This window comes from Haemorhous mexicanus, chromosome 4 (assembly GCF_027477595.1).
Source record: "Haemorhous mexicanus isolate bHaeMex1 chromosome 4, bHaeMex1.pri, whole genome shotgun sequence".
Taxonomy (NCBI): Eukaryota; Metazoa; Chordata; class Aves; order Passeriformes; family Fringillidae; genus Haemorhous; species Haemorhous mexicanus.
In genome coordinates this window covers 45,436,843-45,459,165 of record NC_082344.1, presented here as the reverse complement: position 1 = coordinate 45,459,165, position 22,323 = coordinate 45,436,843, and the positions used below count along the sequence as shown (strand labels likewise).

General features: G+C 36.5%; 1 protein-coding gene across 19 annotated transcripts in view; it reads left to right on the top strand.

Moving 5' to 3' along the window:
* The window catches only part of SORBS2 (sorbin and SH3 domain containing 2), a 145,806-nt gene that overhangs the window by 96,119 nt on the left and 27,364 nt on the right, over window positions 1-22,323 (top strand). For 16 of the 19 annotated variants that reach the window (XR_009486243.1, XM_059844665.1, XM_059844653.1 and 13 more), the window contains 6 exons: window positions 1,080-1,146; window positions 1,952-1,996; window positions 3,172-3,355; window positions 6,406-6,520; window positions 19,368-19,420; window positions 20,094-20,281. Coding sequence is in view for 18 of the 19 variants with exons in the window: in XM_059844665.1 (XP_059700648.1) it covers window positions 1,080-1,146; window positions 1,952-1,996; window positions 3,172-3,355; window positions 6,406-6,520; window positions 19,368-19,420; window positions 20,094-20,281 (652 nt within the window). In the remaining variant the exon portion in view is untranslated. The remainder of the gene's footprint in view (window positions 1-1,079; window positions 1,147-1,951; window positions 1,997-3,171; window positions 3,356-6,405; window positions 6,521-19,367; window positions 19,421-20,093; window positions 20,282-22,323) is intronic. The other 3 variants (XM_059844658.1, XM_059844663.1, XM_059844662.1) reach the window with 1 other exon arrangement.

Genomic DNA, 22,323 nt, shown 5'->3' with positions numbered 1-22,323 from the left:
TGGTTTTTGTGGTTGCCCAGAATAGCTGTGGATGCCCCATTCCTGGAGGTGTTCAAGGGATGTAGCAGCTGTTGGATGTATCCTGTCTGCCAGTATTGACAACTGGGGCTCCACTGGATGGAGCTCCAAGCAACCTGGCCTAGTGAAAGTTGTCCCTGTCGGTGCGAGGAATGTTAGAACTTGATGATCTTTAAGGTCCCTTTCAACCCAGCCCATCCTGTGATTCCATGATTCTTTGCATTAAAACTTCTGCTTTTACAGCTACTGTGGGACAAGTAAAACTTTAGCACCTAAGAAGGATGATACTGAAAACATGTTTGCCTTTGTGTTAATCCTTTCCTGGAATATTATCATCCTACCTCAAAGAAAATTGCAGTAAGAGAAAATTCAGAAGGGTAAGAGATAAAAAGAAGCAGCAGTCAATACAAGCAGAGTTTGGGAACCTTGGGATTAGGATTACTTAGTTTGCAAAAGGATAAATATAATTTAATGAGTGATTATTGAATAAGTTAAAAAATGTTGTCTGGAAAGGGCTTTTAAAACTGGTAAAAAGAATGCTCTTTGTCAACAATCCAAATATTAATTCTGAAATATAGTGTTGACTTAGTTCTTTTCTCAGTAGTATCGCAAAGTTTTTCTGCATTATTTAACAATTACATTTAGAAAGTAATGTAAGTCAGAAATTTCCAGAAGGTCAAAAAAAGCACTTTTTACGTGTTTGTAATCATAAGTGCTGAGGTGTTTCTATTTTCCTGTATAGAATCTAGCATTCATCATTGTCAGATATAGGGCACTAAGGTGATGAGCTGTTGATCTCGCAATAGTTCCGATGTTCTGAACCATTATACCCTCCCAGGACTGGAGTCCAAGACTGACTCAGTCCTCAGTGTCTTCCAGAATTTGTTACAGGAATTCCATGATACAATGCCTAAATATATTCAAAATACATGAAAACTATTATATTAAGTAGGGAATAACATATAATATTTCTTTCCAGAATAATATTAAATGTCTGATCCAATCTGTACACATGGGTATTTTTCTTTTGTCGTTAATTGTTAAAACTGTATTTTTTTCAGACAGTTGACAGGCCAAAGGATTGGTACAAGACAATGTTCAAGCAAATCCATATGGTTCATAAGCCTGGTGAGTATGTTCTTGTCTTTGTCTCCTCTTGTCCGGTTTGAGGGATGAGAAATTTTCTGCTGCAAATCTCCTACCATCTGCCTTTCTTTTGGAGAACTCCAGTGTTAGAACAGTGTGGGCTAGTAAGCAGGCTGGCTTAAGGAAACATTTTGTGCCTGGATTTAGAATATCTGTCATAGAATATCTTACTTGGTTTTGCTGAAACTGAGCTTTGGTGACATTGCTAGCTTTAATGTCCTCTATGATTTGCCCCAAGGATGTCAGGAAACTGTGTAAATGGCAATTATGCTCATTATATCTCCAGAAGGAAGGAGACATTATTCATCTGAGGTAAAGCTAACATTCAGTATGGTCACACAGAATGTTAGTGGGAGAATAAGAAATGTAGGCAGGAGGATATTGGCTTACAGACTCTAACTTGAACACTAGTCACACAGAAGATATTTAGGATTGCCTTTTGTGGTAGGAACAACAACTTAACAGTCTGTAGCAGAGGAAGGCTGACAAAAGGAAGGAATCAAGCCTGGGAAGGCGAAAAGAACAGACAAAAAGTAATTTGCAGTTTGGTGCTAACTTAGTAAGTATGCAATATGAGTGACATGAGCAGAAGATACAGTACAATAAGATGGTAAAAACAGCCTGATTTTAATGGGAAGATGGAGTCTTCCAAAAGCACCTATGAGATGAGGAAAAGAAACACAGTTCTTGAACCAGTCTTCTGTTTGTATTTGCAAAAACAAAGCTCAGTTTCTGTGATGAACTGGCATGTATGGCACTACTGTAACATATGTATTTCTTTTTGTAGATGACGACACAGACTTGTATAATACTGCATATGCATACAATACTGGTAGGAGTTACTCCGTGTTCAAAATGAAGCTTTTGTTAATGTCAGCAAGTGATGGTGTCGTTAACTCTTCACGCTCGCTGTTGTAATGCTTGTAGACACACTCCTAGTGTCTCGTTTGATCTCAGTTGTTCGTGCCTTTTTCCCCCAATGGAACAAGTTTTAGTTTCATTCTTACTACAGAAATTAATGGCAGCTGTGGACCTCTTACTGTAGAGGAATGCACTTAGCACTGTGGTTTCTTGATTGCATTGCATTTATTTTCACTAGTGATTGTTGGTAACACAGCCTTTTCTTTATAGAAATGGAAAGGGAACTACTGTGTGAAAATGAAAATACTAATTACTGACATGGAAAGGCAAAAATATTGTACTGAATACACTTTAAAAATATGAAGCAAGAGTGCCTAATAAAACAGATTTTTTTTTTTTACAAATTTCTCCATTTTTGTTATATGCATTCATATTGACGTTATTTAGCCACAAGAAAAGACATATTCATCTAAGATATATAATCATTGTGTCTTAAAAAGATTATACCCATATGGTAAAATTATTTCCAAAAAAAGGCAAAAATGAAAGCATGAATAGACTGTGTGCAAAAAGGCTATAGTGCCTTCTGCAAAACAGCCATTCAAAATTTTTTCATTTCAGCTTTTGTTGCATTAAACATGCTCCCAATAGGGCCTTTTTCTGTGCTGTTCAGATGACTTGTTGTGGGTCAGTGGTTAGACATCTCTTTGCACTCTTGTGATCCTCTTCAAGATATGCTATTGCCTCATCATCACAAACCAAATAGTTATTAAAACAATCAAAAAAGGTGCATTTCCTGTCTCTTCTCTACCTTCTGAACATGGAACAACTGAGCAGCAGGATGAGCCAGGAGATTAATTACAGGCTGTCATTAACAGGTGTGATGGATGTATACACCCATTAACTTCTCCATCAAATTTATTTTAACTGTACTGCACTATACCTATGTGTTTGTAATTTTGTGTAAAAATATATAAGAAGCTCTCTAATGAGCTGCACAATACACAGTATTTTAAAAACTCATGTACACAGTTTTGTAATCTTGCCATTTTATTGAGTTACTGTGGGTTCTTGTAGCATTCCATGTTGTGCTTTTTTAAGACTTGCTCTCATGTTGTGACTGTTTCTGGTTTTGTTTTATATTAGGTGGCTACAGTCCATCCTTCTCTGCTCAGGCACACCCAGCTGCAAAGACACAGACCTACAGACCACTGTCCAAAAGTGCTTCTGACAGTAGCTCTGATGCCTTTAAGGTCTCGTCCCCGTTGCCACCCCACGTGCCACCACCAGTACCACCGCATCGTATGAGGCAACGGTCTACACCAGAAAAGTAAGTTAGTGCATTTTCAAGAGGTCTTCTTGCCAAGTACAGTACTCCAGTTGCAGACTGTAATAGGGGATAAAACAGCAGCACTAGAATAATATGATTTCAAGGGCTTTATTCAAGGGCCATTCAGGTGATGAGGGGTGATCTTCACCAGGAGTCTGGGCATCATGCATGGTGCTGTCATTTCTTCAGTGTGCTAAAGAAGTGTTTTTTCTTATTCATGATGCAACCATGAGCATCATTAAGAGTTTTTATTCTCCTTAGTTGTATTGTCCTTCTTGTTGTGTTTGAGAACAGTCTGTGATCTAGGAGCTATCTCCTGAGCAGTACTTAGCAATAGTTAGTCTCTGAGTATGAAAGGCCATTTGTTTCATCCAGCACCAAAGAGAAAGGATGAAAAAGATGATGTAATTCAAAAGTCAAGGGAGAGTAAAGCTGTACAAGAGTATAGAAGTCAACCCACATTTCCCCAGAGTTCAGAAGTGCTTCATACCCCCATTTATTTCAATCTCTATTTTAGTATACCGTCTGTGTTTACAGATTGAAGAGACATTTTTGATATTTCATAGTTCTCTATCCAAATTCTCTGTACAAAACCAGGTTCCGCTGGTTAGAGTTCAGTCCAGAAAAAGTTATTAATAAATAACTCAGGAAATAAGTGGTTATCCTTTTGATAAAACCTTGCAAGAGACCTGCACACAAATTCTGTTGACTTCAGCATATCAGAAGGTTCTAGCTCAAGAAAAAATCTTCTTCTTTAGTGTTTACATTAATTAATACTACCTGTTAATATAATATTATGCTATTATAAATCAATATATGTGTCTATATATATATTATATATTATATATTAAAAGGGTAATATTTTTCCTTTCATCTGTGCCTACCAGCTCCCCTGTCTTGGTTACACTCAAGCAACAAAAGAGAATCTGACCATTTCTGTCAGCTTGGACATTGTAAACATATTTATATGTAGAAATGTAATTATATTAAACAGGTTCAAGTAATTAGCAATTTGAATAAAATATTATGAGGAAAGACCATACTAAGTGTTTAACATTAAGACACAGCTGTGGCTTTTTAAAAAATTTGTAGGTAGTGCAATCCAAAACGAAAATCAGTAGATACACATACTGCAGAGGAAGATGAGAGTGCTTGATGGTTACTGATTTTGGCTTTCCTGTTGCCAAGGGCTGGTTGTCTTGAGGAAATGCTAAAGGTTAGAGTTGGGCTGCCTCACAGAGGCCATGAGGCTTGAATTTTGTTAGCAGGTCATACAGAAGTGCAGATTTTTTTTAGCAGGACACTAAAATGTGGAGCTGTTTAGCTTTGATCTCTGAAGTTGTGTGAGTTGTTGTCCTGTGCTTGGCCAAATGCCTCAGTCACAGAAACTGAGGCCTGTTGCAGTGCACCTTGTCAAGCTTGGAAACAGCTGCTGAGCACTGAATTTGGCTATTTAACCTCCCCTTTTAATCTCCTGCATGATACAACAGGCAGTGGAAATCTGTTCTCCAGGCCAAGGGATGCCAAACACGTTAGCTATGCTTTGCCCACTGCTGAAAGCTACAGCTCATCAATCTTTTCCTGCCATTGGGAGATTCTTTCTATAATTGCCTATAAAGCCAGAGTATTTAAAATCTCATGTAAGAGGCTTAGGTCCACATATATCACATGTTTTATAGCTGCGAGGCAAGATATGGTTTGCATTAGCAGTTGAGCTCAAAATATAGTCCATACAGGATAAAAGGCTGAAAACTGTAAATTAGTTGAACTGAGTGTGAATCAGAATTTCAGTAGCATCCTTTCTTCTTCAGCAGTTTGCAGTATAATTCAACTTCATCAGAATATTTCCATTTTCCTATTCATTCTCAAAAAATGTAACCTTTTCTGCTCTGAAAATGATTTTTTCCTCAGTGAAAATAAACAATAAAGCCATGTAGAACTACTTCCCTTTAAATGTAGGGCATTTTATAAATAGAGATGTCTGTGTCCCTGAAATGCACTCGCAAGCATACTATAAACAAAAGCTACCCCATAGATCTTTTTAAGGCACATGACATGTGCATTATTATGTCAGGTCACATCAAACCAAGTCACACCAGAAAGACCAATAGAACTGATAAAATTTAATCAGTGTGTGCTCTTTCTTATCAAATACAGACAATAGCTGGTAGTATTTCCCCTCCCCCTTCCTCCAACCTTTGAGTCACAAGTGGGTCATTTTACACAGAGTTAAATAAAAATACTGTGTGAGCTACAGTTTTCCAGGAGGAATGGAGGTAGGTGCTACAAGAACTGCCATGCAAAGGTAGCTCTCACTGTAACTAGCTGAGTATTCCCCCAAAATGTATGTTTACCTAGTAATATGACATAAATGACTGAAAAATATGGTAGAATGGGTTACTTTTTATTATTTGCATAGCATTATTAAATTGAAAACAATTTTGTAATTATAGAGAAAATGGTTACATTTCTATTCCAAATTCAACTGCCAAATTCTTCCTCTTGTTTATCTATTCAAGATAGAGAAACAATATGCTGCTTACAAGGATATTCAGAAGCAATTCTACTACAGATCAGGATAATGATCATCACACAAACGTTTAAAATAATTCCTAATTTTTTGCCTCAGAAATTTTTATAACTTTTTCAGTATATTCAGCCTTATTACCATATTATGTGATGACAAAAAAAACCTACCACTTGCCTATATTAGTATAGTGCACAAAACATGTATAGTTATTTGCAATTGTTTGCATGTTTTTTTGACATGGTATGCCAGGGTAGTTTTTAAACTGCTCTACTAGTTAAAATAAAAATATGAGTATCACAGGCTGGACATCTCTAGTATTCTTCCTGGAGCATACCTGCTGCAAACAGGTGAAGATGTTACAGTAAAACACTGGGATGCCAGGCTAGGTGTTCCACAGCTGAGATCTGGAAATATCAGCTCTTCTGAACATCATGTGGCTTTGCAGGTTTCTGTCGTGCAGAGCTGTACATCACAAGGTGGTGACAGTAAATTAGCTCAGTTACTTGTATTTGTTGTCTAGGAACGACTGGGATCCTCCTGACAGAAAGGTAGATACTCGCAAGTTCCGTTCTGAACCAAGAAGTATTTTTGAGTATGAGCCGGGGAAGTCATCCATCCTTGAACATGAAAGACCGGTAAGACACACAAATGAAAAGGGTAGCACAGTAAGAGATTTGGTAAGAGCTTATCTTTTTGTTATTTACCATTAATAATTGATACTTGGAAGACTATTGAAGGTCCTTTTTCAAATACAATTTTGCAGCAATTTGTCTTTGCTCTTATCTGGTGGTTGTATTGAAAAATTGGGTTTGACTTGTCTGCTTAACTTACATCTTCCAGTGTTTCCAAGAACTCACCACCGTGCAATCTTCATGGATGATAGACAAAACAGATGGAAACTGCTTTTTCTAACTGGTGTGCATCTACAGCACTGATTTTTCAGTAGTATTAACAGCACATATGATATCTGAATAATTAATGCATAAAAATAAGATATTTGCATTTTCAGGATGTGCTGAATTGTATATCTGAGGAGATTTTGGTCAAATACTGGCCAAGGTTGCCCAGACAGGACTCACCTGAACAACCTGATATGATTAGACCTACCTTTAGCAGGAGGTTGGGCTAGATGACCTCTGGGGGTTCTTTCCAGCCTCATATACTCTGTGATTTGAGTGAATGTACATTATGAATGAGTGTGCATTGGAAGTCTTTATTCCTGCTTTCTGAATAGTTATAGCAATTGTGGAATAAAGCTATGCTTAATGCTTGCAAAGTGACAATTAACAGAAGTTTTCATTTGCTGAAAGGCACATTCACCCAGCCCTTTTTATTTAACTTTGTGCTATCTTAACATTTTCTTATTTTAGAAAAGCTGTTATCTATCAATGGTGATATTTTCTTTTCTTGGTCTTTTACTTTGGGTTTGAAATGTTTGAGGGAGTCCAGTTTTAAGAAAGAGGTTTATGAAATCAGTACTGGATTGTTATTTGCTTCTGTATTACATGCTTGTTCACAGAATTGATTTTGCCAATTTAAAGCAAATTAAGGAAATGACTGAATTGCAGAATGTGCAGTATATCAACAGCGTGAAACACCTGAACCAAGCACCTTTTCCTTTGTTTTTGTGGTCTTTGCAGGAATCTATTTTTTTGTTAGCTAGAAAACACGAAGCTCTTTTTCTGTGAAATTGAGTTCTTGCAGAATCAATGTGTTTTTCAAAGAGGAAATTGGCATTTCTGTGGAAACTGGTAATGAATAAATATAATTAGTATATGAGTGCAGATGAACTTAACAAATAATTTTATCTAAATGGCAGTGTCATTTGTCCTGAGCACTTTTTGAGTGCCATGGCTGCATTATAAACACTGAGGTAATTTTCCAGTTTTCCCAATGCCAAAGTGTAATAGCAGATTCAAATTAAAAGTAAGAAAATTACACTGACTTGAATACAGTGTATTCCAAGAATGGCCTCACTTTTCTAATAAATTACATTTTTTGCTCTATAATGTGAACAAAAATAATTCATGTAACCATTGCAGTGCTGATGAATATTGTCAAAGCTATATTTGTTCAATTTTAGCAAACTAATGAAATAACAAGAAAATGAAGTTTGCTGACTGTTCCTGAATCTTTTTTTCCACTTGCTTATGCATTTTACTTTTGCTAATCTGAACCAAAAGATGGAATTTTGAGCTTTGTTTAGTCGTTAAAATAGTGTCATGCAGAAAAGCTTTAGTCATGTTGTAGTCATGTTACTTACTAAGCAATATCCACCTAAGGTAAGGTCATACTTTGCCATCTTGAAGCTTAGACTAAAAGTTTAGGCTTAGCTGATGTGCATACAAGGAACCATCTCATTGGATAAGAAATTTTTAAAGCTGAGGGAAGTACATTCATGTTCAGAATTAAGAGATTTTTTTGTTTATGTATTATTCAGAGGTGAAAAAAACTGGAAATTATTATAAGATGAAAGTTTTGCTGACACTAGTGTGACATAGTTGAAAAAAATAGGGGCTATCACAGTTTCACCAATCTGGAATGTCTGCTGTTGATAAAGATGCTATTTAGCTTTATATAATTAAGATCCTTCCTTTGGACCATGTTACAAACAAAAAATTAATTTGTTTCACTGAAGTATTTCCTTTCCTTGTATTCATTGAATGGGATATAGAAATTAAAATTAACTTCTTAAAGAATGATCAGCAAAGCAGGTCAAAAGCTCTTTTCATTGTGCATAGGAAAAGCTGACATCTGAAAATAAGGCATTGATTCCAAATTCAGGTGAAAATTCCAAATTCTCAAATGTGTCAGTACTGCATGAATTAAATCTTCCATCTTAATAATCTCAAAATATTTGATTTCTAATGTCTGAAAAATTGCTTTGATGATACTGAAGGAAAGTAGTAATAAAAATGTGGAATATAAAATAAATGTGGTAAATTAATATTGCAAAAGATGTACATTTATAGTGTCTGAACTAGAAAGTCATTCTTTATTAGTTTTGTCAAAATCAAAGAAGTCAAAGGAAGTTTTTCTAACACTCCAAATCCCCAATTTTTTTAAAACTAAATAATTTCCATGTCTACAAGATTGTAGTTTTGATGGCAAACTAAACTGTTAAAAATAGAAAATATTTACAGCTACCTTGTATCATAATCTGTCAAGTCTGACAAATCAGACTTGAGAGATTAGCATTCCCACATCTGCATTAATCAAAACAATGTGAGAAATAATAAACTAAAACATCGACCTAGTAAGAAACATGAAATGGATAGATTGGTTAGGGATCACTAATTATAGATGCAGAAGGATGAGTGTAATTTCAAACTGCTGCATTGTCTAGTAGCCTCTTCCATGAAACAGGAAATTAGTGTGGTTTCTTCCATCATTTGAATTTGTAAGAGTATAAAACCTCAGCATAAAAGAGAGGTTTGGGATTAGTACTTTGAGATTACAGTAGAAGTTTGTGATATTGAGGCATTAAATAGTCTCACCAGACATGGTGATACAGCTCCTTTTTTTCCTATTTCAAGAGGCCACTGATAGGGTGGTACAAAAGTTGTTTTGATGTATGTTTCTATCTCCAGTGTCTGCAATTCAGCTAAATATTCCTCTTTTTCTCCAATATCATCCAAATGATGGACTTGTTTCCTAAAATGAATGTTTACTTTCCATTAATAAGTAAATGGCAATGTAACAACTTAATCTTACTCATGTGTAAATGAAATTAATTTTGTTTTTACTAGTTTCTACGTTGTATATATGAGAAGCAATCCCTCCATACATTTATCTATTTCTGCAGTAGAGTATGTAAGGAAAAATCTCAGGGTTACTGTAAAAAAAGACCTCATAAAACTGGTACATGCAATGCCTTTATTTTCATTAGTTATTTTACTCTAAGGGTAAAAGTATATATGTGCTAGTCAAATAAAACTGTGAGGTTAAATTTTAGTTCTAGATTTTTTAATCTCTGTGCAACATACAAATTTTCTACTGAGTTTATATGCAAGAGGAATTCATGATTAGAATCAATTTTTCTAAATTACTGTTTTGTCAAATACCAGAAATAGACTGGGCTTGTTCCATGATGTACATCTGTTGTTTTTTGTTTGGTTTGGTTTTTAGTGTTGTGAAAAATTGGAAGTTTTCTTTAGAGAATGCACATTTGGTTGCTTTTGACATCTCAATCTGGTTATCTGAATATTCCTCTTGATATGCTTAATATGACATTATAAAATATTTCTTCTCATAAAGAAATAGACTAAGTCCATCTGGTAGTAGACTTGGAGTTACCACAGCTATTTAAAAGTTGTCCAAAAGAAAAAGAAAAAAAAAAATTGAAATAAAATTCTTTAAAGATAATAAAATGCCAAAGCCAAATTTACAACAGGCATCTCAGCCCTCTGTTCCAGACAGGCTTCAGTTTGGTGTCTGAACGTGCAAAATGCTGATCTACATCTAAGAGCCATTTAACTCATGAGTTTAAATGGACAGTTTTGATTATTACCTGTGGATATCTATTTGTGTATCAACCCAAGAACAGGCAAAGCTACATGTAATGCTACAGATGTAATTTTGTTCATTGTCCATGTTCTGCACTTGAGTATGCTGATGTAGGGCTGTGTTGACCATCTGGTGCAAAAGGAATGAAGTTACTTAGTGGTCTTCAGTTATATTTTCAATGAATAATCAAAACATTACTTAATTGCTAGATGAAGGATAGATTGTAGGAACATCATTTGACTAGCAAGTCATAAAAAGGGATTTTCCTTTATTGCTTTTACTTTCTACTCCAGTAGTTTGGGAGATGCTTAGTGACACTAAGCCAAGTACAGCTTCTAAGTCAAAATGATTCATTCATTTTAAGTCTCTTAGAAGGGTAGATAATAGAAAAAGCTCTGTCAGCACAACTGAATCCGAAAGCCCAACAAAATCATTTGCCTGTGTATTGATCTTGGTAGAACAGGGATTGCAGTCATCTCCAGAACTGCCAGCAGCAGGGAATTTGCAGACTTTAGTGCTCAGTTTCTTTTTGTTTGCTGCCCTCTGCGGTTGAAGCTGTAAATTAAAGTGGACTTGGCTGCATGGAGTTGCCCTTACATACTTTTTAACACCCTCATTTTATTTGCTACCCAAGAAGAAATGAAAACTTAGAAACTAGATAAAATACATTATTTCTAGATTTTTCTTTACCAGCAGAAACACAAGGGTTCTAAATCTTGCAGCTAATTGCAAGAGTATTTGAAGTTGATATGGGAGGCACCTCCCATTCTCATTTTTATCTTCTTGGCTGGTTTAGGGGAGCCCAGTTGATCTGTCAGTGTGTTCTGCCTCCCTGCAAGGAGGGACATGGTTCCATCACTGTGTAGGTGTGGGGCTGCTGCTCTTCAGGGCATCTCGAGGCTCAGAGTAATGTCAGTAGGCCAGGACTTCTAGGGCCAAAAGTTCCACAATTCTAATCCTATATACATTTAAAATTATTTGTTTGTTTGTTTGTTTTGTGTAAATACACCCATTTGTTGATATCAACATTTCTGTGAAAATTAATTTCTTGGTCGAATGTAAAGGTAAAAGCATGCACTATTTCAACATACAGTAACTTAGTTTGGAGAAAGGATGGAAAATAATTGTTTAGTAATTTGTCTTGTCAGATTATTCAGATGCAAATTGTGGAATTTTTTTAAGATAAGCAAAAAAACCTATAAATATGGCAAGTATTCACTGTAATTCCTGTATATCAAGTTGATATACAGAGTTATCTTCTGTGTTTTGCATCTGTCAGTTTTTGCCATCATGCCTTCTTATCTCTGTAGAAGAGAATCCTGTGGTTTTTTTCTTTCTAGTCTCTATTAAATTCACACATTTTAGGAGTCAGTTCATGAAACTAATTTCAGTAGTGTTTCTCTGTGAAAGACTTGGATGTCTGTAGTTGAGTTCAAACAGTTGTCATCAGTGCTGCTGAGGTACAGCTGTGGCTGGTGGAAATGCAAGGGCCAAACCCCAGAGGAGCTTCACTTCCTAACCCTTCTGTGGAGCACAGCAAGTTTTTTCATCAGTGGCATTTGCTTCCCTCTGCATTCACAGGAATACTACTTCTCTTACTTGAAAGGGCATTGTGAAGATAAGTGTATAAAACAACAGCTGGGGTCCAGATATTGCATGAACAGCTCACAGATATGTGAGCCCCAAGGTAGTTCTGAAGGATTGTTGACCTTTCAATAGAGCAGAGTTGGCAGGCTGTCCCAGTAACACCAAAGGCAGCAAGAAAACTGCTGTAATATGTTTAATTACCTGAAATGGTCAAAAGCACAGTGTTATCTCTTGCAGAAGGCAGAAATAGCTATATGTGATTGCTGCAGTCTGTTGGTGGCAGTTCAGTTGGAGGAAAAAGTGTCCCATACTTGATCACCAGTGTCATTCTTTATGCAGGACCCTGTCTTCTTTGATGAGTGCTTTCTGGGGCGCACCATAATTAGTGTCTAGGTTCTGATAATTACAGTTATGGAGAAGCAAATTTTAAATTCAGAAATGTCTTTAACAAGAGGATTTCTCTGTTTCAGAGATCTGTAAGCCAACAGTCCACTGTAATTCTGTGCTGCATGAAAGCCTACATCAGATGCTACAAAGAAACTGAAGCTATTTAGAAAGTAATTAATGCAGCCAAGTTTACAGTTGATTAGATATCCCATTGAGAGCTGTACTGTTTTGCACCGTCATGCTTTCATGCTGCTTGAATAAATCAGTCAATTATTCTTCTGTTCACTGAAGAATTTCCTTAATACTATCTTCAATTGCTACTTTATCCCTTGGTTGTAAGAATTTTCAGATGAAAACAATGTATTCCACTGTCAAAAAAAATGCTTCATTATGTCAACAAGGCTATGGAAGATAAAGCATTACACAGTACTGCTAAAACAAATATTATGGAATGCATAATTTTTTTGTTCCCTATCTTTTGACCATAGGATTTAAAATATACCAGTTCCTTTTCATATGCTGAAGTGGCTTTTTAACATAGTGATGCTTGCATGATGCATATTCCTTATCTCTGCTCCGTGCTTGCTTCAAGACATCAAGATTCAGAGTTAACATGCTTTGTGAGAAGACAAAGAATGACCAAAAGCAATACAGATAAAGTTGTGTGTTTATTGCTGATCTGATGGGCAATTTCCTGCCTATGCTGGAGAAGACAGTCATTTAAACCATCTTCCTAACAAGGAATCTTTAGCAGCATTAAATGTTATTAACTAATGCAGTGATGTTAAAGAAAAGGTCAAAGAGCCCTCTTAGCTATAACAGTGTAATTTTAAAATGTTTAACATCTTCCACTCCTTGGAAGAACATCAGCAAAAAGAAAAGTATTAAAGCTACCAGTGAATGACAGCTCTTGAACACGAATATTCTCTATCTTAAATACCATCTTCATTCTTTGATTTTATTCCATTTCTTCCCCCATATTTGTTCCATGTCTGTTTGTTGTTAAAGTGACACAGCATTTCTAGCACTTTGCTCAGTGTGTGCCTTTTCCTTCCCTTTTCCTTCACAACTGCTCCAGACTGATCGCATAAACCCAGATGCCATAGATTTAGAAAACGAACCCTGGTTTAAATTCTTTTCAGAGCTGGAGTTTGGACGGCCGGTAAGTGAGGACAGAATATTGATATTTCCACTTTAGGAAAAAATATTTTTAGAATGAGGAATTTAAATTACCAAATTCAGCAAGTATAAGCCAGTAAAATTAATATAAGGGTTTTTTTTGAGGAAAGGCAGCAAAGTCCCATGAATACAAGTATTATTTTCAAACAGACTCTTAACTTGCTAGAGTAGTTATAGTAATAGCTTTAATAAGGTCTATGTATTAGATAAATTGTAAGTATTTAATAACAAGACAAATTCCATTATAAACAAGGAGGTTTGCTGGTTTCCCTAAACTTTTTGCATTTGGCTGGATTATTTTTGAACAATCTTCTAGGACAGAAAAATATGACAGTTTGCTTTAGGGAAGCTAAGTTACAAATCATTCCTTTTACTTAAAGGACCAGATCTAAATTTAAATGTATAAAGCCAGAAACAAATTTTTTGTAGCAGGAACTACTGAGATTTTTTTTTTCCTTTTCTTCATCTCTTATATGCATACATGCAGAATATGTATTTTTTACCTGAAAACAAAGATATGGGTGTTCTCTGTTTTCAAGCTGGACACCTGTTTGAATGGACAGACTTCAGTTCTGTTCCAATTTTCACAAATAGCCACTACCCAAAAAAGGGCTCTGGCAAACAGCTGCTGATTTAGACCTGCTGCCAGCACTTAGTCTAAAATTATAAACCTGAAGAGTTCCATCTGGCCAAAACAGCTAAAAATCAGAAATATCTCAAATTTTCACCTCTGATTTCCTAAGCACTTGCAGTTCTGCAAATACCATAGGTTTAATTGTATCCAAGCACCTAAGGCTGAATATTTTTTACAAAGGTAAAACAGTAACACTGTCCTTGAGGCAAGACTGAGAACTGTGTTTCACTTCCTCCCTGCACAACGCCTTAACAACCAGGTTGGAGATGCACCTGCTCTTGCTTTTGCACACTCCCTCTCTGGCTCCACAGAGCTCAAATTCTTTCCTGTACACTCTAACATCTTTAAGAAAAAGGATAGCAAATGTCTTCATCCCAGAGGAATGTCTAAGAGGATAGCTGGAATATCCAGACAGGCAAAAAACTAAAAGTTAAAATCCCCTCAGAAAAAGGAGGGAAGTAAACCTAAGCACTCCCTCAGTCTTTTTAAGCATTGTCATAGCTCCCCAAGATCCTCCCTGAGATTTTTTGAGTTTAAAAAGCAGAAGCCACAGGCCACAGACAGAAAATCTAAAGAAGACATGAGCTTGAAAGTATCAGGATTTAAAATATTCCCATTCTTTTCTTTCCCTGTCAGCCAACAATTTTCTGGAGGCCTATCAGAATTTAATTAGTGACATGCCAGCTACATGAGGAGCCTGAGCACTTGACACAGGGTCTTGGAGGACACCCTTTACCCAGACACCTTAGTCCCATAAGCCAAAATCAAAACTCCCTGCTGCTTCAGGGAGAGCAGAAGAGAAAGCAAATCATATATACTCTTTTAAAACCTTTATGTTTTAATCATAGCATTTTAAAAATTATCCATTGAATACCCTGTGAAAATTTTAAAAAGAAATAAATGTAGATATATCTGAGTTTAATTTCTTGTGCAGTGGTCTATAATGATATCACATTGTCATGGATTACTTTTTATCTCCATTATCCTGCCATTGATGTGGTATTATAATTTCTCCCTCTAGGTGGGCAGAAACAGTACAGATAAATTCTTCTGATTAACCATATCTCAACAATATTTTACTGATAACGATAACTTTTAAGAAAATATATTGAAATTCCTCCAAGAGAGCATAACTGTGATGCTTCAGACTTTTCTCTTTCAGTGTTAAAAACTGCTAGTATTTATTCAACCATTCCAGTTGTGAATTTTACCACCTAAAGTTACTAACATTTTATTAAGATATTTTAAAAATAGCACATTTATCCTTCCTTTCTACCCGTGTGTGTCACTCTTTGTATCTGACGCTGTCAACACTTAATTTCTAACTGTGTCACCTTTTCCACATGTTTCATTCCTTGCTGCCATTGATCCTACTCCATTTCATCTCTGCACTTCTGCTTTTATGATGCAGCCACCTAAAAAGCTTTTGGACTATGTTCAAGACAGTTCTTCTGGTGTTTCCAATGAGGTAAATGAATGGTTCTTTTTCAGATGATTCTCTTGGGAAGAAGGGTTGGAATGCTCACCATTGATATCTTAGGTTTGTTAAAATTTAGTGGTTTCCTTCTGATAGCTATGAGACATTTCTAATTCACAATCATTGTATCTTTGTCTTCATATCTTTCCAGATCACTAGTGCATTTGGATGTTGATCTTATTATCCTAGGAACTGTGAGTTGTTATACCCAAAACTTCTCAGAGATTAACACCCAGAATTACACAACACTCCATATGTCTCTAACTCTTTGACATATTCCCACTTTTCAGAGTTGGGCAAGTGCATTGCTCAATTAATCCATCGGCACAGGATATTTTTTTTATTAAAATGTCTGACTGCATATTGTATGTGTCGAGTGAAAGCCTTTGTGGCTAAGCTGTCATTTCTCCAATTAAGCATTTCTGAATAAGCTTGCTCATCAGGTAAAACAGCAGGTAATAGTAGTTTTGTAATTTATAACTCAGGATTGACAGTTGCTGTCAGTACTCCAAATAAAATTAATCAAGATCAGGTAGTGGGCTGACATTGCCCTACTCTGAGTGGGAGAGATTCAGGTTTTCATTCCTTCTCCACTCCCTCCTCATTTTTACAGCATTAGGGCAAAAGTCAGTGAATCCTCTACTGGCAACTTTGCTTCATATGGCAGCTTTACTTCATCCATATTTGTGATTCACTGTCATCTTCTCTAGTTTCTCCAGAAGTTAAACTCAAATTGTGGTCTTAAATTGTTAACTGTTTGCAATTTACCCTGGTTTGATTTTAAGCTCTCTATATATCTAGAAAAACCTCGTAGTTGTGAAATTTGGGCCCAGTTCTCTGAAAGAAAAAGCTTCTAGGCCTTTTCTAATTCCTGTTGGTTTTCAATATATCAAGGAAGGCAATTTAAAAGCCCTAACATGACTTTGAAATGTTTCTGTGTTCAGTAGGTCTGGGTAAAATGGCTATAAAGTAACACTGATTTTCTCTTTGATTAATTTACAAAGACGTCCTCTCTTTAATTTTGAAATTTTAATAATCTTTAAATATGATAAATCATGTTCAAAAATGACAGCAACTTAATACTTCTCTGGAGGGGGAGACTATTCAAAATAGCTTGATCAAGTATTATAACCATCATGCAAACAAGCTATTTGTTATTTTCCTTTTACTTTTGCCTTCTTTCCCTAGCTCCATTTTTAGTCAGCATTAAAGTCTTGATGCATGAAAACAGCTAAAATGCTGGCCTAATTCTAAATATATATATAATTTTTAGTATGACTGAATCAAAGTATTCCAAAAAGATTTTATTTGGTAGTTTGGAGTTGTGCTCTCCAATATTTAATTTTTTATCAAGTTGCCTTTATTCATATAGAGCAGTATTCATATTGTGGAAGATGGCTAATTATTTTTGGAGATGGGAGAGATGTGTTCAGTTGGGCCATCTAAAAGTAGGTCAATAAACGCCCAAGAGATGACAGGACAGCTGCAAACAGTAAAACAAGGAGTAAAAAACAACCACACCCAGTGTTTACTTTCACCTTTCCTCTATATGTCACATCAATGAAGCTCTGTCTGTGGAGAGAAGGTATAAACTCCAACATTCTGTGAACAATAACATATGCCTGTAATAAAAATTAGTGTAATAAAAATTAGTGTTGTAGATGGGCAGCATACAGGATCTGTCATAGAGAAAAAACTTCAAAGCCAACATCAAATAAAGGATAAAAGGACAAGTTGCATTCAAGGTGATAAAAGAATCTTAAGGATGAGGAGTGAAAGCCAGTAACCCAGCAGTCAATTTTGGCATGACAGGCACTTCACTTCTAGCCATCTGTGTGTAGCCTGGGGAATGCTGTGGGTAAGGAATTTCCCTCTGGTGTGATTTCCATTGTGTGATCCCATAGCCTTCCATAGGAGACAGTGAGGATCTGCTCCACCCTTGGGAGTGACATCATGGTCTGTACAGGCGTGGAGCTACTACAGGTGGTGGGAAGCAGTCACTGCCTCAGGGCCATTTGGCCACTGTCAGCTCCCAGGTGGTCAGTGGTAGCAAGTGAAGTGGTTGGCATCTGCACAAAAGAATCCACAGTGACAATTTATTTATCTGCAGGGTTGGCACCACCTTGTGCAACAGCTCTGAGAGATCCCCTGTGGTCCTGAGTTTCCTTCCTGGCTGGTTGCAGACCGTGGCAGGGACTGGTCAAGAGGAGGAAGATGGTTGTGGCCAGTTTTGAAATGTGACTCAGGTGTTTTCCAGGACAGGCTGAATGTGTGTTTTATGGGTAGTGTAGGGAAGCACACAGACCAGAGGCCTTTGCTTACTGTGGTTATACTGGCTGTTGGTGTGAGCAACACTGTGTCTGGCTTCTATGGTTTTATTGCAGGCAGACCTCGTAGTATTGGATCTGTATCTTAAAATCATTGCATTTGGAGAGTGATGGGAGAATTGTCACAAAGTACTTTTAAGCCTTCAGAGGGTGTAAAGAAAAACTTGAAAATATGAACTATGTGAACATTTGGAATTATCTTAGCTCAAGTTTTAGATAACATTTGTTTCACATTGTGGCATGTTTGTGTGGCTCTCCCCACCCCACAGTCCTAAAAAATCTGTTCCCAAATATTCTAAGACTACTGGTGACTTCTGGAGATGTACCTAAGAGTCAGTTAACAGATCTGGGTGAAGTTCTGTTCATGAACTTGCAAATTAAATCGCTGGGGAAAAAAACAATCCAACAAAAGAAACAACTTGTACAGCCCATGAGTGCCATTACTTTGGCAGTCCTTCAGGACAAAGATTTTTCCATGGAGGAAAAAGCCAAGAAGGCTCTCTGGAAAGGGAAAAGGTATTTTCTGCACCTTAGAAACCTTTATGATAGTTCTACTTCTAGTCCATTGGATTATGGAAAGCTGAAATGACATGGCAGGAACTTGAAAGAAGTTCAATTCTTGAATCTGACTGCTTTGTACCTGAGAAGAAATACCCCAGGAACCTTGAAGTTCATTCTAGATTCATACCTGGGTATCAGAATTGTAAAATTACTTAATTCTGACTGAAGGCCTGAAATGGTTGATTTAAAATCAGTAGTCATTTAAGGCTGACTTTGTAATTAATATTAGAGTTGTGGAAGTTCCATCTCCCAGTGTTCATGCAGTAGCTACATCTGTAACTCCATAAGCAATGACTAATTTTCTGTGGTGAGAACTGTTCTTACCAGGATTATAAGGTATATAAGGCCAGTTGCTCACCACAAACGTCATGGGATTGACAAAAGTTTCTGTCTATTATTGATTGTAGGATTTTGGTGAGTAACTGAGGGATGAAGAGAAGCTTTGCAGACCTCACCTGTACATAAAGGAATAATTCTCAGATTTTTCTGTTTTTATAGTAAAAATTTGTTTCAGCTGTTCTGTGTCTGGTTTTGAAAAGTATATAGAAAAGCATGATTTGGGATCATTATTTAGCAGTGCTTTAAAGGAAAAATATTACTGAAGTAGAATAGGTAATGAAATCTAGTGATGCTTTTTAAAAGCTGCATAATTTCTTCTCATGAAATGTTGCTGTGTCTGTGATGGAGTACTCAGGATGTCAGTTATCGTGGGCTGTTGTAATAGGATTTGCCACAAGTAACAAGGAGTCATCAAACATGATAAACAGAAATTGTCATTCTTTTTTCAAATACAAACATAACAATCCATGTGTTTGTTTTCACAGGCTTCCTTATATCATCACTATTCAACAGACAGAGGCCTGGACAGGCCCTCCAGGTAAGAAGTACTATCTCTACTTCAGCAGACACAGATTATCCAGCCTGGGGGTCTTCTTTAGGACCTGACACCAGCAGATTTTGTGTAGTGTCAGATCTTAACATTCACCTTGTGAGCTACTGGCAAATTAGATGCTTGGAGAGTTGATTTTGATACTGATGTGTAGATTTTATTTTAGTTTTACAAGGACTTAGTGTTTGCATTTAAATTAACCACCACACTGTGTTCTGGGTCCTTTCACTAACATCCCTGAGCTTCTCTTCAACAGCAGTAATTTATTCTTTACCCTTACTGCCTGCAGTGTATTCAGTGCTGTTTTCCTAAGCATGATGCCTTGACTGTTCTCAGTCTCTATCCTTTTCATATCTTTGCACCTAAACTCTAGTTCCAAAAAATAGTCTGAAAGAACTCAATGCATTTATTTCAAGGAAAATGGCATAGTAATGTTGTGTACAACTTTAAAACAATCAGGTTAAAAACAAATTAATATTTTCGCTGGAAAATAGGCTGTAAGATATGTGAGACCAGTGCTTCTTCTCTTTATGTGTTTTTCATCTATTTATTTTGGCATTTTTTAATCTACAAACCAATAATATAATTACATCCTTACTTCTTAAATTCCTGAATTCTGATCTCAGAGTCAGGCTGCTACTGATACTGCTTTTTTCTGTAGTTCTGCAAGTACTGCGAGTGACTACAGAAAGCGAAGGAAGTCAGAGCCTGCAGTGAGTCACCAGAGGGCACACAGTGATCAGAACGCCAACAGACCTAACCTGGGCCCGACAGACACACAGGGCTCATGTTCCACCCTTAGGAAGCCTTTAACTAGCTCATCTCCTTCTTCTCCATCACGAGCTAAAGGTGAGACCTCGTCAGTCAGCAGAAAAGTGCTGAGGGTGTGTTGCACTATCTGTTGTAGCAGCTGCCCTGGTGCGTGTCCCTGGGGGATGTGATGTGAAGCAACAGCTTTGGGCCTTTCCTGACTTGTTCATTCTTATAGGGGTAATTTTAAACTGGAAAGCTGCATTTGTAACAAGGATTTACCAGTTTCAACTGCTTGTTCTAACAAAAGAGAATTGGCTAAAAGAAGACTATGAATTCTACCACAATATTTTATTAACTCTACTACTCTCTTACTAGATTATTGTGATTTTAAAACTACTTTTATTATATTGAGAAAGTAAATTGAGACAAATAACCTGTAAGATTAAAGTGTGTGTCCAGGATAGTAGACCTTTTAAATCCATAGCTGATGTCTTAACTGTCAGTTATCAGGACCTAATCAATAGGTAATCAAGAAAACATCCATAGTTATCAGGACCTAATTTAATCAAGAAGGCATCCATAGTCTGATTTTTTACTTTCTAAATCCTTGGAAGTATTTAGTACAGCTGATGCAATCTAATTAGCTGATTTTTGGCAAGTAACTCACCATCCTGTTACTGTTTTCCACATCTCTCCAGGGAAGAGATCACAGAGTCAGTTGTTCTTTTGGATTTGGAAGTTTGGATGGGTTTTTCGAGAAAGACAAAAATGCTTCCAGTAAAATATAAAATGGAAGTAATATATAGAATAATATTGAATATAGTATGTTTCCTTCTGTTCAAATTATTATTTTTATTATTCTCTTATTTGCTCTATTTTGTAGCTATACTAATCAGTAAACCTCTGTAACAGTAAATTCTCAGTGAAAAGAACATATTATTCAGACTGCAACAGAAGGTGTCAAAGAAAAGCAGTGAGGAACATTGAGAGTGAGGTGGTTGAAAAGCAAATGTATTTTAAACATTTAAAACATTAAGGTGTTACAGCAGTAATTTTAAAAGTGGAATAACTCATCCATTTGGCTTACCAGGCCAGGCAGTAAAAATTAAGAGATTCCACTTGCCTGCACGTGCCTTTGACTCCACCACCTATTGGTGGCACTAAGCGTGCCTTCAACACTTCCTGTGTTTGAAAATCCTTCCATTAAGAATATCTTGCACAGCCAATTAGCTTTCAGAAGGTGCCACTGTTCTCTCCCAGCATTATGACCCCTGTAGAATGTCAATTTTTCTTGAAATAAACCAATTTGTTAAAGAAGGAGCACATTATAAACTGTTTGATCACCATGAATTTTGAACTCAAGTGTTTCAGTTTCAGATCTAGATTCCATTTTTTGTTTAGAAAGCAGACTGAGCTGTTTGAAGCATCCTTCCTGAACTGAATGTTCCCACTTGAAACTATTTTTGAAAGTTCAGTGCAATTATGAAAGACCACCACCGTTTCAAATTTGTCTTGTAGTGTCTTCTAGATCTACCATGCACTTAAAAATATGTCTTAAAGCTTCAAAACTCAGGCCTTTGTTATGGAAGTCAATCTAAGGGTTATTTTTACTTTTGCATTGTGGTTAGGCTCAGTAAACTGATACACCTTCCTTTACACTTGTGTAGCCCTTCCTTAGCTACCTTGTTCTGCCCTGCATAAGCTGTACAAAACACTGCTCCCTTCAGTGCTACCACACAGGGAAGGAGCAGGCTACCTGTGAATGACATGGAGAAATTTCCTATTTGATCTGATACAAAGATTTATCTTCATTTTAACTATCTCAGAATATGTGGATGCTGTGAATTCTGGGTATTATACAGGTTAAAAACCATAAACAACTTTTTCAGAATGCCCTGTTAGAAAAGTCAGTATTACCCTGAGGTCTAGGTTTGTGGTGTGGCTTCATCTTTAAATCCTTTGCAGCTTTTATTGTCTGTTGACCTGCTTAAAAATCCCAATTAATCCCCAACTAATGCTTGGTTTCTTATGTTGCTTTGATGGCAAGGGTTGTAGAGGAGATAACATCTCCATAACTAATAAGGAATTCTTTTTGTTGTTTAAATTATCATGAGTGCATTTTTGCAGGTGTAAAATAA